The sequence below is a fragment of the Eubalaena glacialis genome, chromosome 3 (genome assembly GCF_028564815.1).
Source record: "Eubalaena glacialis isolate mEubGla1 chromosome 3, mEubGla1.1.hap2.+ XY, whole genome shotgun sequence".
Taxonomy (NCBI): Eukaryota; Metazoa; Chordata; class Mammalia; order Artiodactyla; family Balaenidae; genus Eubalaena; species Eubalaena glacialis.
In genome coordinates, this window is record NC_083718.1 from 172,569,571 (window position 1) to 172,587,006 (window position 17,436).

At 48.6% G+C, this 17,436-nt stretch overlaps 1 protein-coding gene across 1 annotated transcript in view; it reads right to left on the minus strand.

Annotated features, from left to right (window-relative positions):
• Window positions 1–802: 802 nt before the first annotated feature.
• Window positions 803–17,436, minus strand: part of OPRD1 (opioid receptor delta 1) — a 35,326-nt gene continuing 18,692 nt past the window's right edge. Inside the window, exons 2-3 of the mRNA XM_061186886.1 lie at window positions 3,926–4,275; window positions 803–1,457 (exon numbers count right to left, since the gene is read on the minus strand). Of these exons, the coding sequence (XP_061042869.1) occupies window positions 916–1,457; window positions 3,926–4,275 (892 nt within the window). The 3' untranslated portion in view covers window positions 803–915. The remainder of the gene's footprint in view (window positions 1,458–3,925; window positions 4,276–17,436) is intronic.

A 17,436-nucleotide genomic window follows, 5' to 3' on the forward strand; every position in this document is an offset into this window, starting at 1 on the left:
ACAGAGGCCGACTGGCAACTCTGGTTTTGGATCCGCAGGCCCTCCCTACTCCTTCCTGTTGGGACCCTACCCCATCTGAGGTGCTGTCCTGCTACCCTACCCTGGAGCCTCTGTCCTTGCTCCACTGTCTCATCCCAAGCCTCACAGGGACACAGTGCTGGAGACACTACTTCGATGCGGGGCATCCCTGCCCATTCCAGGGAAACGACTGTCAAGGAGAGAGAAGGTAGAGTGTTTCTCTCTATTTTATTTTCTCTTTGGTTATAAAGATGCCAAGTTGGACCTGGACCTCGGCAAGCCCTGCCTCTTTCTGGAACTCGGGGTTGGTACTCTACCGCAAACTGAGGCCCCATGCCCTGCACACAGGCCCTATCTCGTGGCCCAATATGGAGCTGTAGACGCAGCCTCGCTGTCCTGTCCTTCGACTCACCCCCAGAAGGGGCCCCCTCCCCACCACACAGAGGCCCAATCTTGAAGCTCAATTCCACCGTCCTCACTACTTCCCCTCCTTGGTCCTGGGCCCGTCTCAGGCCAGACCCCAATTCCTGCAAGCCCAGCTGCAATTAGAACCCGTGGCTGTCTCGAGGTTGAGGCCCCGCCCCCCGCGCGGGGGGCCCGTCTAGACGCCCAATCCTAGAGCAACAGGTCCCACTCCCCTAGGCTCGCTAGCTTCCCCAGCCCAACCCAAAGCCTTTGACCTTGAGCTCAGCCTAGAGGCACCGCCCCACCATCCTCCCCCCGCCCCCCCCCCGCCCTCCCCAGACCAGAGGTCCACCCCACTGCAGGGGCCCCATCTCCAGACCAGCGGCCCCCTTCCGCCCCACTCCGCGTCGTGGCCCCCGCGCCCGTTAGAACTCGGCATGACCGCCACCGGGTCACTCCGGAGGGGCGCGCGGCGGGCCGGCCCGGCGGGGGTCAGGCGGCGGCGCCACCGCCGGGACCGTCGGACAGGGTGCAGGCGGTGACCCGATCACGGGCCGTGGCTTCGCGGGCGCGGCCAAAGATGCCGGGTTCCGGGCGGCCGCAGGGCGTGCGGCAGAGCTGGCGGAAGCAGCGCTTGAAGTTCTCGTCGAGGAAGGCGTAGAGCACGGGGTTGAGGCTGCTGTTGGCGTAACCGAGCGCGATGCACAGGTGCAGCGCGGCCACCACGAGCGGGTCGCGGCGGTCGATGTCCACCAGCGTCCAGACGATGACGAAGATGTGGATGGGGGCCCAGCACACCACGAAGGCGCCCACCACCACCAGCACCATGCGCGTGATGCGCCGCAGACTGCGGTCCTTCTCCTTGGAGCCAGAGAGCAGGCGCACGCTGCGCAGGCGCAGCAGCATGAGGCCGTAGCAGACGGTGATGACGAGGATGGGCACAACGAAGGCGAAGAGGAACACGCAGATCTTGGTCACCGTGTCCCAATACCAGCTGGGGCTGGGGAACTGGAGCATGCACACCACTGCCCCGTCTGGGCCGGGGAAACAAGGAAAGACAGTGGGTGAGGGGCTCGTGGGCCTAAGGACCTTGTCTCCCTGCTCGCCCACCCTTCTCGGCTTAGTCAAGCCCCACTGCCTCCTCCTGGCCTTTTCTCAAGGTGATTCTTCTACCCGGAATTTCCTCCATCACTTCTGCACTTGGTGAACTCCTACTCATCCTTCAAGACCTCAGCAGGATTGGCCCTAACCTAGGAGGTCTGCTTTCTATATTCTCTCCCAGTCCCTTTATCAGCCTCTAGGTACATGGGCAGCAGTGATATAATGATAATGATCTAATTTAGCCCAAGCTCACTAAATGACAGTCAGTCATTATGATAACTGAAAATACCCCACACATTTCCAAAGTAGCTCCAATGGGGAAAATATTGCTAGGATTGACTGAGAGAGCATGAGTTAAGAGCAGGGCTCAGGCCCTGCTGTGTGATGCGGCCTTGGGCAAATTATTGAACCTCTACCAGAGCTCCCATAAAGTGGGACTAACAACAGTACCTAAACTCATAGGGTTGTTGTGAGGATTAAATGGGCCATGGCATGGAAAGCATTTAGCACAGTGGGGTTCAAGCACTTGGTGCACTCACAGGGCCGAGGAGCAGAAACATGTGGGAGTCCAGGGGTCAGAGCTAGGGCCAAGGAGGCAGATGTCAGCTTAATGTCAAGAACTTTCTGACTGCCACACCTGTCCAAAGATAAGAGGGGCACCTAGGATGGAATGAGCTCCCTGCTCCGGGAGTGTGGGCTTGGGCTGGATGAGCACCTCAGGGGACGTTATGGGATTCAGATACAGGGCTGAGGCTGGCCCAGGGGACTTCCAGGACCTCTTGGGATTCTGGAATCTGAGGACCCACCCAGTGGACTTGGAGCCTGAGAGTTGTAAGAAAAGGGCTGGGATCCACAGACAGAGTGGGTCCACAAGACATTAGGCTGGCAGGACCCTCACCAATGACTGAACCCAAGGACTTCATTGTACAGATGGCAGAAGCAGGCCCAGAGAGGAACAGCACTTGTCCAAGGTCACACAGCAAGTGGCTTACAGAACTGAGTGCCAATGACACACACTGGGGGAGTGTATGTGTATGTGTAAGAGAGTGTGGGGGGGGGGGTTGGGGATGAGGAGGCCCATCTGGCCTGGCCCCAGGAGGGCTGCAGTTAATGGCCTGTAAACTGAAGGCTGACAGTGAGGGCCCAGCTGGTGAGTCAAGCCTAATCACACAGAGACTATATAAGGCACCAGGAGGTCTACCCTTGTGAGAGTGGAGGGTGACCAAGAATCCTCCCACCAAGCCTGTTCCCTCTCCTACCACAATACAAACCTTCACCCCAGCAGCCAAAAGGAGCAACAGATATGGAGGCAGGAACCTTGGGTTCTAGGCCAGATTCTACCAAATGTCTGGCTATGTGACCCTAAGTAAACCACCTGACCTCTCTGATTCTGTTTTCTTTCGGTCCTATGGAGGTAGGAGTCCCTGCCTTGTCTATCTCACAGGCTTAATCATTCTGATAGCTGCTACTTCTTGGGCCTTGACAATGAGCCAGGCCTTGTCCTAAGTCTTTTACACATATAACCTCATTTAATCTTTTCAACACTCCATGACAGAGTGTGGCTCAGATAGGTTAGTGACCAGTGTCTTTGGCACCCTGCTAAACTACTTTTCCCACTTACATCAAGTAGGGGTCATGTGACCAGCCATCACTAGGAAGTGATGTGCCCTGACATTTAAAAGTGGTTGTGCTTTCTCACCACTCCCATATTCATCTGCTGGCCAGATGCCAGCACACTGCATCCAAAACCATCATTTGGAGCCTGGATCCCTGAATGACTGTGTGGAATAAAGCCCCTCCTCCGCTTACTCACATTGGATTGTGATGTGAGTGAGAAACTTCTACTGTGTTAAGCCTTGGAGCTTTGGAGATTGTTACAGCAGCCATCCTGACTGATACAGGTGGTTACTGTACTAATTATCATTTTACTCTGAGGAAATGCATCTGTCATTCTGTGCAGGCCATCCTCTAGGCCTTGCTTTGGTCATCTGGGTCAACCGGGGGGGGAAGGGAATTTGGGATGGGATTGCAGATCTTGTGGCCTGCACTGCTCACTGGTCAGTGACACCCTCATCCCACTGGCTATCCATCCATCTCCCTAAAGGTCAGTCATCCACATATCTAGCCATCTGTAATCCTATTTATAAACTTCCTTTGGCCAGCTACCCATATGACCACCGACCAGTCATTCATCCTCACAACAGTCCACCATTCACATTCCCACTGGTTGACTATTCACAATCCCACTGGCCAGCCATCCACACTTTCATTGATCAGCAATCCATACTTCCATTGGTGAGCCACTTACACCCACCCTGGTAAGTGGCCTGCAAACCCACGGAGGCCTGTGAGCTGCCTCCTGTGGTCAGTGACCTGTACCAAGGCTCCCTCCCTCACTCACCCCGGGGGCGGGTCACGGCCATGACCATGATGGGTACACCAACACCCGAGGCCAGGACCCAGATGCAGATGTTGATCAGCTTGGCCTTGGCAGGTGTGCGTAAGTCCAGGGCCTTGACAGGGTGGCAGACGGCAATATAGCGGTCGACACTCATCATGGTGAGCGTGAAGATGCTGGTGAACATATTGTAGTAGTCAATGGAGAGCACAACCTTGCAGAGAAGTTCCCCAAAGGGCCACGTCTCCATCAGGTACTTGGCACTCTGGAAGGGCAGTGTGCTGGTGGCCAGTGCGTCTGCCAAGGCCAGGTTGAAGATGTAGATGTTGGTGGCCGTCTTCATCTTCGTGTACCTTAAAAGGAAGTGCATTTGTAATTTTTCCATTTCACAGATTTCAGTTTCACATGAAACTCAGGGAGGGGAAATGACTTGCCAAAGGTCACACAAAAGGTCAGGGGCAGAAGTGGGACTAGAACCTGGAACTATCTGATTCAGCATCACTCCTTCCCACTATAACAGATGCAAAAGGAGTTCTCTGGCAGGGGGTAACTTTGGCAGGAGGTATTGGAGGAAAAACCCTTATCTTCCCAGGGGTTCTAAGCAATATGGTTAAAGATAAAGCTGGGCTCCAGAGGAAAACAGGTCTAGGTCCTAATTCTGCCTCTACTATTTATTAGCTGAGTGACTCTAGACTAGTAACTTGAACACTCTAAGCCTCAGTGTCCATAACTGTAAAAAAAGGGTGATACTTTTACCAACCTCATAGGGTTGTTATAAAATTTAATGAGATGATATAGCATTTAGCACTGAGCTCAAAGCATGGTAAGTGCTCAGTATGTGATAGCTGTTATTATTCTTCATATATAAGAATGAAGCTGGGGGCTAGACCAGAGTGACCTGACCCTCTGGCCTCTGCCACTGACCTGGCCTTTTGGGAATGACTAGCCAGCTCCGAGGAAGCCGGGGCAAACTGGCTGGGGCCTTAGACTGCCTGGGTATTCTCCATGGTAGACCAGGGCTCCCAGTCTATGGTCCCATCCAGACCATCTTATCCCCAGGTAGCTGGACTCACCCAGCTGTGGGGAAGGGGAACAGGTGACAGAGTCACACATCTGACCCAGGGCATGAGCCCAGGTGTCCAACAGATGTCTGCAACAAGTTGGGCACCCAGAGTTCTGCAACGTCCCTCCATGCTCTACGCTGCCGCCCAGCTGCCTGCACTACAGCTGACCCCTTGTCGGGCCAACATTTGTAGTCACAACGCCTCTGTACCAGGGCCTGGGCTGGGCACCGGATAGCCTGGAGGAGGCTAAATACACGGAAATAGACCATCCCCATGCAGTGTGATCATCACAGAAACACATGCACACTGAGGCAGGGGTAAGGATGCCTTTCATGCCCTGGAATGATCTGAGAAACCCAGGGAAGGGTTGCATGAGCAACTCCTCAAATTTCAGAGCAGGAAGAGCCCTGAGAGATTGAGGGGAAGTGATTTTACTACCGTGTGGTCCAAGGAATCCCAAAGGAATTACCGGAAGAGCCTGTGAGAAGTGCAAATTCTTGGACCCCACCTCAGACCTTCTCAATATTTTTTTTTTTGGAGGGGAGGCCATGCGTGGCATGTGGGATCTTTGCTCCCCGACCAGGGATCGAACCCATGCCCCCTGCATTGGAAGCGCAGAGTCTTAACCACTGGACCACCAGGGAAGTCCCCTTCTCAATCTTAATCTCTGGAAATCAGGCCCGGGAATCTTCATCTTTAACAAGACAACACACACACACACACACACATACACACACACGATTCTCACAGAGTTTAGTTTGAGAAACAGTATGTAGCCTAAAGCCCACACGGGGGAGAGACGGGAAACTGGCCCAAGGTCACAGAGCGACAGCGGCAGACCCAAGGTGAGAACTTGGACCTCCCGGCTCCCAGACAGTGCTCTCTCCACCCTCCACCAAGGGTGGAAGCACGCTGTGTGCCTGTACTCCTCCGGGCCGGAATCCCCCTGACACCATGCTGAGCCCGGGGCACCCAGGATGAGCACACCCAGTGTGTTTTGAATGACTGAACGAACTCATATCAGCTAAGGCTGTTTCTTCATGAAGGGACTGATTTTTTTGGTTAAAAAAAAAAACTGACTCCTTCATGGTCCTCCAGGGCCAGCATCTGTCCCACTCCCTCCCCAAATAACTGTCATCTGCCCTGGGCTGGAGAAGCAAAAAGTTTTGCTAGGAGACAGCAGAACTGCAAGTCCCGGGAAGTCTGCCTTCAGCGGGTGCAGGAACAGCTGTGTGGGAGGCCGCCTCAACCCCACAGCTGACTTGTCTAATTTCACTTCTTTTACGCAGAACAATCAGAGGCTGTTCTTTGCCTGCTATTTTGATTTGGGAAGGATGCTTCAATTCCCAGAGGGGGCTGGGACGCTGGGAAGCGGGTGATGAAGCTGCTGTAGCTGGTCCAGGCGGGGCTGAGGCACAGCCGACTCTGGCAGGCGGGGCCCCAGCAGAGGGAAAGGGAGGCCTCTCCTCACAGGCCTCCCCACCACTCCCACGGCTCACCGGCTGTCAAGGCCCGTCCTCCTCACCTTCTCAGACAAATCCTGCCACTCTCTGGCTCTCAGCCCCATAGGGGCTCCCCGAAGTTCCTCCACATTCCACAAACTGGCCCTGACCACCTCTTGGGTCTCAGCTCCCAGAACCTTCCCCCTGATGGATGTGCCCCCCACCCCCCATCCCGGCCTCTCTGCTGTTCCTTGGACACATCAAGCCCATCCCACCTCAGGGCCTCCAGACTGCTGCTCGCTCAGCCTGGAACCCTCATCCTCCAAATTTTGCCTGGCTTGTTCCTTCACTTAATTCAGGACTCTATTCAAATATCTCCTCCTCAGAGAAGCTGCCCTGCCCTCTCTATTTTAAGTACCCTCTCTTCCCTCTCTTTACGCTGCTTCATTCTTCTTTACAGCACGAACCACCACCTGACTTTATCTTCTTTTCTCTCCCTTTGCCTCTCTCACCCACGTAAGCTCCCTGAAGGCAGGGCACTTTGCCCATCTCATTCCCTGCTGTATTGTCAGGCCTACTAATGGTACCTGGCAAATAGCAGGCTCTCAATAGACATTTGTGGTCCAGATGTCTTAGTCCAAGCCCCCTCAGTTCTCACGGGAACCATCACAGCAGGCTCCCTGCCCCACACTTCATCCTCCACATGAAAAGGTAGATTTTCGCAGGCAGATTCGACTCTACCGCTTACAATCCTTCCATGGCTCCCCACTGCCATCTGGATAAAAACCAAACTCCTCACACTGGCATTCCATCTGGGTAGCCTCCTTTCCCACTGTGCCTGCCCATCACGTCCAGCCACATCTGTGGTTCCCTCAGATGCTCGTTCATTCTAGCAAGCCCTCCCTCCTAAGAGACAGCCACTGTGATGGTTTGGCAGGAATCCTTCCAAACCGCATATATGTGGTTTCTGCCAATGTAATACAATTACCTAGTGTTATAGTACGATAATGAAAACACTTGCCCCTCTGCCCTACCCCATCCTCAATTCTCTGTCCTGCTCACCAGAGGCAACCACTTTTAATGTTTTTAATTATTTTTCTAGTGATTATCTCCATAATTCTAAATAATATGCTTAAATGTCTATTTCTTGATGTATCTATTTTAGACAGTACCTGTTGAAGTTTGTATTCGGTTAAGCCAGGCTATGCAGCAGCAACAGACAATCCCAAAATCTCAGTGGCTTAACACAAAAAAAGCTTTATTTCTTACCCTTGCAGAATCCATTCAGTATCTCCAGCACAGCCATATTCCATGAGGCAATTCCAGCCTGCTTCAATCTTGTGGCTCTGCTATCTTAACCCAAGGCCTCCTTGGTCACCACAGAGGGAGAAGGGACAGCCACAGGGTCATCTAAGCTTCATTCTAGCTGCAAGACAGTACTTTCACCTGAAGCTGACTGACCAGAACTAGTTATATGGCCCCACCCAATTGCAAGGGGCTGAGAAGTAAGTAGTCTGTCATGTGCCCAGAAGGAGGGAGAACCAAATATTAGTGAACACTACTAAGATCCTCCACAACTCTCTAATATGGTAGATGAGGATTAACTCTCTTACACTACACAACTTCCTCTCTCCATCCTCCCAATACAGTTCTACCACAATTTAAAAATTTTTAGCTAAATTGATATTCAGGGTTTACTTTTTTTCAGGGTTTATATTCTTTTTTTTTCTTTTAAGCTTTTTTTTTTAAATTTTAGGCTGTGTTGGGTCTTCGTTGCTGTGTGCAGGCTTTCTCTAGTTGCGGCAAGGGGGGGCTGCTCTTCATTGCGGTGCGCAGGCTTCTCATTGTGGTGGCTTCTCTTGTTGTGGAGCACGGGCTCTAGGCACGTGGGCTTCGGTAGTTGTGGCTCGCGGGCTCTAGAGCACAGGCTCAGTAGTTGTGGCGCACAGGCTTAGTTGCTCTGCGGCATGTGGGATCTTCCCCGACCAGGGCTTGAACCCATGTCCCCTGCATTGACAGGCAGATTCTTAACCACTGAGCCACCAGGGAAGCCCCACAGGGTTTACATTCTTATGACTTTGTAGATACTGTCCACTGAGCCAAATGGCATACTATAGTTACATTTATTTTCTAGTACTGATTTTTGTTTTTCCTGGAGTTAATAATTATCTCTTTTTTTCATTTGCTTAGTTCTGTGTACATATTGATAAATCTCTTCAAACACTCCAGCAGACCCATAAAATGCCTTTTCCATGCAGTCACATAATCTATCAGTTCCTTTTGTTTTTCTAGTGAATCCACTTCCTGGAGCTTCCCTCCTCCCCTTTCAATCTGGGACTGGTTGCTTTCTAGACAAGCTGCACACCTGTTTCCTGGGCTACAAGTCTTTTTATCTTGGTTTATGCCCTTATTTTAGTGGAGCATATCCTCTCTAGTCACTTCCTAAGAAAGGGCACATAGGAAGTAAAAATTTTACACCCTTGCATGTCTGAAAATGTCTTTCTTCTATCCTCACTTCTGATTTCATTCATCCTACATAAAAGAGTAGATTGGAAATCATTTTCCCTCAGAAAATTGAAGGCATCGCTCCCTCATCTTCTAGTTTCTAGTGTTGTCACTGAGGTATCTGAAACGATTCTGATTCTTGACGTTTTGTATGTAATCTGTCCTCCCCACCCCTGAAACTTTTAGGACCTTCTTTTTATTCCCAGTATTCTGACATCTGTGATGATGTGCCTTAGGATGGCTCTTTTTCATTTTTATTAGGTCCTCTCAGTCTGAGGTTTACGCCCTTCAGTATACAATGTCCTCTCATCATTTCTTTGATCACTTCCTCCCCTCTGCTTTCTCTGGAATCCCTGGACAATCTGGTAGTCAGATATCGGGTCCCCTGGATTGATCATCTAATTTTCTTATCTTTTTTATTTTCCATCTTTTTGGTCCATCTTCTGGGAAATTTCCTTTTCATTACCTCTCAACCTTTCTACTGACTTTTTTAAACTTTGTTTTGTCTCTCATGTTTTATTTTCCCAGTGCACTTTCTTCTCTTATTGTTCCTTTTTATATAGCATTTATAGCATCTTATTTCATGGATATAATATCTTCTCTACTCTCTCTGAGGATACTAATAATTTTTGTTTTGTATTTTCTTCTGCTGTCTGCATTGTCTATCTGCTTCAAACATTTTTCTTTATTTGTCTGCTTTGGCTTCCCTCTTTTATCCTGGAGACTTCCTTCAAATATCCTGTGATATGTGACTAAAGGTTGGTCTTTGAGTGAAGCACTAATTAACTAATTGATAGCTCTTGGGGTGGGGGGCTGTCAACTGGTGTGCTTCATTCTACGGGGATTGAATGAAGATCTGGCTTTTACACTAGGAACATTTAAATATCAGTGTCTGTAGGTCTCTTCTTTGGGGCCTTCAGAATAGAATCCTCCCATTTCCTGCCTGGGGAGCACACTTCTGGCTGTCAGGATTCTGGTAGCAGAGCTGGAGAAGGGGTCTGGGAAACCTCCATTTTTTTCCTTTGGTATCTCACTCTGACCCTTTCTGTGTCTACTGGTCCCAAGTTCAGTTCCTCCAGGTTAACTTCTCCAAGGAAAAAACCCTGACCTCCTGCAGAGCGGAAGGGTGGCCACCTGGCTGTGCAGGGTACAAGGGATGGGGAACTAAGGGTCTCACTGCTCTCTCTACAGGTAATCAATTCCCTGCCCCTGTTTTCAGCCCCACACCTCACCCCTTCTTAGCCTGTTCCTCCTCTTTGAATTGCTTTTCATCATCCAAATATGTGTTGCCATACCTTAAAGAACATAAACTGAGACACAAGAGACGACGTGACTTTGCCCAAGGTCACATGGCCATTAAGTGGCAGAGCTGGTATTTAACTCAGGAAGTCTAGGGCCAACACCTGGTAATGACTTTGCTATTCTGCCCCTCCATGGTTGTTACCTTCCTTCCTCCTCCACATTCCAAAAAGTCAAGGAATGTGAGCTTATTATAAGCTGAGGTTTGTTCACTCATCCAACAGGTATTAATCGAGCAGCTGGTATGTGCCAGGCACTGAGTAACGGATATAGGAGTAAAGATGGCAGTCTGACTTCTTGAAATTTATGGTCTCAGGGAGGGGGCAGACACTGAACAAATTGCTGCACTTTTTAGGCAGGGGAGTGATGTGGTTTGATTTATGTGTGTTTCTCAAAAGATCATTCTGACTACTGTGTGGAGGCTAGTTGTAGGGCAGAGCAAGAATGGGTGAGAGAATGAATTTCCTAGGAAGATAAATTATTTATTTCCCCACATCTCAAAATCCTACTGTTGGTCTCTAATTCCTTTTTTTTCTTCCTATTTCAAAAAGTTGTAGATATGACATTAGACCCTTATATTATACCATATTTAAAAAATAACTCAAAATGGATATAAGACCTAAATGTAAGAGCTAAAACAATAAAACTCTTAGAAGAAAACATAGAGGGAAAGTTTCGTGACACTGGATTTGGCAGTGACTTCTGGGATATGACACCAAAAGCACAGGCAACAAAAGAAAAAATAGATAAACTGGACTATATCAAAAGTCAAAGTTCTTGGGGCTTCCCTGGTGGCGCAGTGGTTAAGAATTCGCCTGCCAAGGCAGAGGACATGGGTTCGAGCCCTGGTCCGGGAAGATGCCGCGGAGCAACTAAGCCCGTGCGCCACAACCACTGAGCCTGCGCTCTAGAGCCCGCGAGCCACAACTACTGAAGCCCATGCGCCTAGAGCCCATGCTCCGCAACAAGAGAAGCCACCACAGTGAGAAGCCCGTGCACCTCAACGAAGAGTAGCCCCTGCTCGCTGCAACCAGAGAAAAGCCACGTGCAGCAACAAAGACCCAACACGGCCAAAAAATAAAATAAAATAAAATGATAAAATAAATAAATTTATTAAAATTAAAAAGTCAAAGCTCTTACGCATCAAAGGACACTATCAACAGAGTGAAAAGGCCATCCACAGAATGGGAGAAAATATTTGCAAATCACATATCTGATAAGGGGTTAATATCCAGAATATATAAAGAACTCCTACAACTCAACAATAAAAAAGCAAACAACTGGATTTAAAATATGGGTAAAGGACTTGAACAGACATTTCTCTAAAGATATTCAAATGACCAATAAGCACATGAAAAGATACTCAACATCGGGCTTCCCTGGTGGCGCAGTGGTTAAGAATCCACCTGCCAATGCAGGGGACACGCGTTCGAGCCGTGGTCCGGGAAGTTCCCACATGCCGCAGAGGAACGAAGCCCGTGTGGCACAACTACTGAACCTGCGCTCTAGAGCCCACGAGCCACAACTACGGAAGCCCGCGTGCCTAGAGCCCATGCTCCGCAACAAGAGAAGCCACCACAATGAGAAGCCCGCGCACTGCAACGAAGAGTAGCCCCCCGCTCACCACAACTAGAGAAAGCCTGCAAACAGCAACGAAGACCCACCACAGCCAAAAATAAATAAATAAAATTAAATAATTAATTTTTAAAAAGCATATTAAAAAGCTATTAAAAAAAAGATACTCAACATCATTAATCATTAGAGAAATGCAAATCAAAACCACAATGAGATACCACTTCGGATGGCTACTATTAAAAAAAAAAAAACAGAAAATAAGAATTGTTGACGAGGATGTGAAGAAATTAGAACCCTTGTGCACTGTTGGGTGAACGTAAAATGGTGCAGCCACTGTGAAAAATAGCATGGCAATTACTCAAAAAATTGAAAATAGAATTGCTATATGATCCAGCAATTCCACTTCCAGGTATATATCCAAAAGAATTAAAAGTAGGGTCTTGAAGAGATATCTGTACACCCATGTTCAAAGTAGCATCATTCACAATAACCAAAAGGTACCCATTGACGAATGAATGGATAAACAAAATGTGGTCTATACATGCAATGGAACACTATTCAGCCTTAAAAAGGAAGGAAATTCTGACACACGCTACAACATAGATGAGCCTTAAGGACATTGGGCCAAGTGAAATAAGCCACCCACAAAAAGACAAAAACCTCTATGCTTCCACTCATATGAGGTACTTAGATTAGTCAGTCATAGCAGCAGAAAGTAGAATGGTGGTTGCCAGGGGCTGGGGGAAGAGGGAAATGGGGAGTTATTATTTAATGGGTACAGAGCCTCAGTTTGAGAAGATAAAAAAAAGTTCTGGAGATGGATGGTGGTGATGGCTGCACAACAGTGTGAATGTACTTAACGTCAGTGAACCGTACACTTAAAAACGGTTAAAATGGTAAAGTTTATGTTATGTGTATTGTACCGCTATAAAAAAAGAAGCTGTGGCTATAATCAAGTGCTCTCACTGTGTCTGTTTTCTAAGCTAGAGAGTTTGGTGAGGGAGTCCTTTAGAGCCACTCGGATCTTAGTTCCTCAACATACTTAGCTGTGTGATCTTGAATATATTACTTCACCTCTCTGAAGCTGTTTCCCTCATTGGTAATTTCAGTGTAATCATGCTTTTTAGGAGCCAACACATGTGAAAGCGTCTAGCTCACTAGCCAGCACACAAACAAGAATTAGCAGCCCTTTTGGGTTTATTTCCCCTGATATTTTTTTGCTTTTTTTCTCATAGAATTCAATCCTCTATGGATTGGACCTAACCCTGGGGGTGAACTCTACTGCCTCTGCAATGCCTTGGGAAGCTCTTTGGTTTTTTTCTAGGTCAAAATCCCCTTTAAGCTCATCTTGAATTCCATAGCCGCTGGGGAATTTGCTCCCAACCATCCTTCTCAGACCCCACGGAGGCTACCCTTATATGAAGCACCAAGTGGCCGACCATGTTGGTTTCAGAGCCCTAAATCCAGTCCATCATCTGTCAAACAAGCCCCCCTGGCAGGGAAGAACACAACCACCTCTACCATTTTCCTTCAATTTGATGGCGACTGGGCATGTTCTCTGACTGACGCACAACCCGGGCCACATTAAATCCACACACGCTCCTGGGTCTCTGGAGAGCTGGGCTTCTCAACCAACAAGGAAGCTCCTAGTAAGAATTTCCTCCCCCAGGCAAAGCCAGGGTGGCATGCTGACGTCTTAATGCCTGGTGCCCAGAAGAAGGCTGAAACGGTCTCTCCTTTGTACAGGGCCTTGATGGGACTGGTCTGACTGCTTTGGGCGGGTGGTTTGTTTTCTTTAAGCAATATTCTCTGTATTTTCTTTCATGTACCAGGCACTATGCCAAAAGCAGTGAATGCATGATTTCATTTCATCCTCACTGCAACCCTGAGTGTTAAGACCATGCATGGAACGTCCCCATTCTACAGAGGAGCTAAGTTGGATGGCTCATACAAAGACACGCGGCTAGGAAGTGACAGTGGCAGCATTCAAACTCAGACTTGGTTTCCAGAGCCCACACTTATAAGCACTCGAGTCTGTACGTCACGGTTCACTGTCTCCCCGCCACCTGCCACCTGCGCTAGCTTATCACACACTGGCCATGGGGAGGGGGCCAGTCTGGAGGCCGGGACCAAAGGGAGGGAACTGGTCCAGAGGTGGGCTGCCTCCAGAGCCTTCGCCTGTTTTCACACATTCCTCAACCCTGCGAGGGTTTGGAGAAGATCTGCTCACAGCCCAGGCAGGGTCGGGGAGAGACAGACTTATAAACGTCAGAACGATGTCACAGGCACCGTGATGGGGCTCAGTGGGGCAAGCAGGAGAGGTCAATTCAGGACAAAACGTACACCTCTGGTCACAAGGGGGGTGGCAACCAGTATTGTGGTACAACAACTACATGCCAGGTCTTTCTCAGGCATGATTTTATGTACTTCTCACACCTGTGTTTTGTTTTTTTAATGGACAATAAACATTTGTTGGACATTGACTCTTTGCCAGGCACTGGGAAAGCATTTCACATCATTTAATCTTCCTAGCACCCCTACAGGGTAGACAGTATTTATCATTCCCGATTTATAGAGAGCAGTAAAGGAACTTGTCCACGGTTGCAGTCAGAGACTGAGCGGAGATTCAAACCCCGTGCTCTTCCCCGAGACCCCGGTGCCTTGCTCTGGACTTCAGTTTCAGCTTCTCCCCTGAGGACCCAAATTGTGCGCCCCTCACGTATTCTCTTTGACGAGGAAAACATAAGGTCCCGAAGGCGTGGCATTGTCTTGGTCACCACTATGTGCCTGGGACTTCCAGCAGCGCCCAGCTCACAGCAGGTGCTCAAAACACATCTGTTAGGGAATTCCCTGACGGTTCAGTGGTTAGGACCGGGCGCTTTCACTGCTGGGGCCCAGGTTCAATCCCTGGTCGGGGAACTAAGATCCTACAGGCACGGCCAAAAAACCAAAAAAACAGAAAACAAACAAAAGAAACACATCTGTTGAATGAATGAACATCAACGTGTCTGTCCTCCACACTAGACTGGGACGTCCTGCAGGCAGGAACCATGTCCCCTTCATGCTGTGCAGAGAGGACATAGTGTTTACTGGAGGACTCCCTGTGGGACAGAGAGTCAGGAGCCCTGATTCTTGGAAGTAACCAGTCACAGACCCAAGAGCTTTGGGACAAATTAGGACAGCTCTTCCTCCCGCCTCCCCCTCTCTCCCCTCCTCCCCTCCTCCCTTCTATCCTTAACCTGGACCAACCCAGGTCCCCTGAAGGACACCTGGGCCTGACCCTGTCTGCCCTGAATCTGCAGTGACTCAGCTCTGCCACTGCAAAGGGAAATGTTGTCAGATCATTTACCCAAAGCAGCTAATTTGTTTTTAACTAAACTGAGGGGTATTTTTTTTTCCTCTTACGCACAAGAGCTCATGGGGGTCAAAGCCGGGGCAAGAGACCTAAAAACAATAACAGCAACAGCAACAAGCTAAGAGCACCAACCCTCTGTCTGACGGACCTTATGGCACCTTAGGAACCAAATCAAACAAAATGCTTGAGCCTAGATCAAAACTCATTTGGTCCCAAACAGCGTGGACTGCTGGAGCATTTAGAGTTAATTTTATTCCCCAATGTTTTGTGAGATCTCAGAAATAACAGCTGCTCACTATAAAAGGTCCAAACAATACAGAATCACTTCATAAAGAAAATTTAAAAACCAACATCAATAGTACAGACTATCATTAACAGACAACAGGCAAACACACAGGCCCTGTTTTATATAAATGGGATCTGGTTCTAACATTATTAAATAACCTGTTTCTTTCTTCTCAAAAATATGCTGTGACCATCCTTCTATATCCACAGATACAAATTAATATAATTTTTGGTGACCGATTGTTATTCTAGTTTAGAGGTCAACAGGCTTTTTCTGTAAAGAGCCAGAGAGTAAATATTTTAGGCTTGGTAGGCCTAAATATTTGATAGGCCTAGATGCATATTCTTCTGTTTCTTGCTTTTGTTCTTTTTTTTTTTTTTTAACAAGGCTTTAAAAGTGTAAAAACCATCTTTAGCCCAAGGACCATACAAAAACAGACTACAGGCTAGAGCTAGTCTCACTTATAGACACTAAAGCTCCTGAATAGTTACTTAATAAATCCCCCTTTAAAAGACATGTAGGTTGTCTCTGCTTTTTTGTTATTCTAAATAATAGTGTGATAAACATCTTTGTGCACACAGATATCTGATGGTTTCCTTGGGGAAAATTCCTAGAATCTCAGAGATAGAAGGAAATTTCACAGTGAGGGCATTCCCTCTGTGGCACTCCAGACAAATGGCTATGCAGCTTCTGCTTGAGTATATCCAGAGATGGGGAACTCACCACCTGTAGGCACAGTCCATCCTATTGTTGGGACCACTCACAGGATAACAAGTTCTTCATTTTATTTGAGCTGAAAACTGCCTCCTTCTCACCTGGCACCATTTTTCCTGGTTCTGCTCACAGAATCACAGAATCTAAACCTAACCCTTCTCCCTTCCACGTGTTGGAAATTAAAGATATTAACAGTACACAGGGGCTTCCCTGGTGGCACAGTGGTTGAGAATCCGCCTGCCATTGCAGGGAACACGGGCTCGATCCCTGGTCTGGGAAGATCCCACATGCCGCGGAGCAGCTAAGCCCGTGCACCACAACTACCTAGCCTACGCTCTAGAGCCCATGAGCCACAACTACTGAGCCCACGTGCCGCAACTATTAAAGCCCACGCTCCTAGAGCCCGTGCTCCACAACAAGAGAAGCCACCGCAATGAGAAGCCTGTGCACCGCAACGAAGACCCAATGCAGCCAAAAATAAATAAATAAAATAAATAAATTTATTAAAAAAAAAAACAGTACACACTTCACCCAGCTATGATGAGACTTGAGTTAGTACAAGTGCTCAGTATGTGTTAGGGGTATGGCTGGTTGGTGAGCTGCCTTCTCACGCCGTGTAGCCATTCCTTGGAGCCCTCATCTCGGTTGGGCCTCATGCATTCAAGAGTGTGATTCTCTGAGTAAAAATGATACCACCCTCTAGGTTAAGGGAGGACCCAAGATGATGCAGGTAAATCACATCACAGGCACTCAGGCCAGGCCTTGTCCCATCTCTCCAGGCAAGTAAGGGAGGCCAAATCCATTTTCTGTGGGATCTGTAACCTCAAAGTCATTGTAGACACACGTCACAACAGGAAGGGTGGCCTCTGTAGACAAGTTTTCAGGTTTCCGCCCCGTGGCTGGCTGTATTCACCATACCCAGATGTGGTAGGGCGTGGGGGGGGGGGAGGGTTCTTTTTTCTTTTCTTTTTTTACTTGTTTTTCTTTTCTTTTTTTTTTTCCAGATGTGGTTTTTGTGTATTTATTACCTCACTGACATCACTGCTGGTGGAACACCAGCTTAAGCCACACCCCCTGTCACTCATGGTCCCCAGACTGGCCTCCCTAGTTCACAACTTTGTTCCTCTCCTACTTTTTTTATTTGCACCACGTGACAAGCAGGATCTTAGTTCTCTGACCAGGGATCAAACCAGCACCCCCTGCAGTGGAAGCACAGAGTCTTAACCACTGGACCACCAGGGAAGTCCCCTCTCTTTCTACTTCTAAGCCGTTCC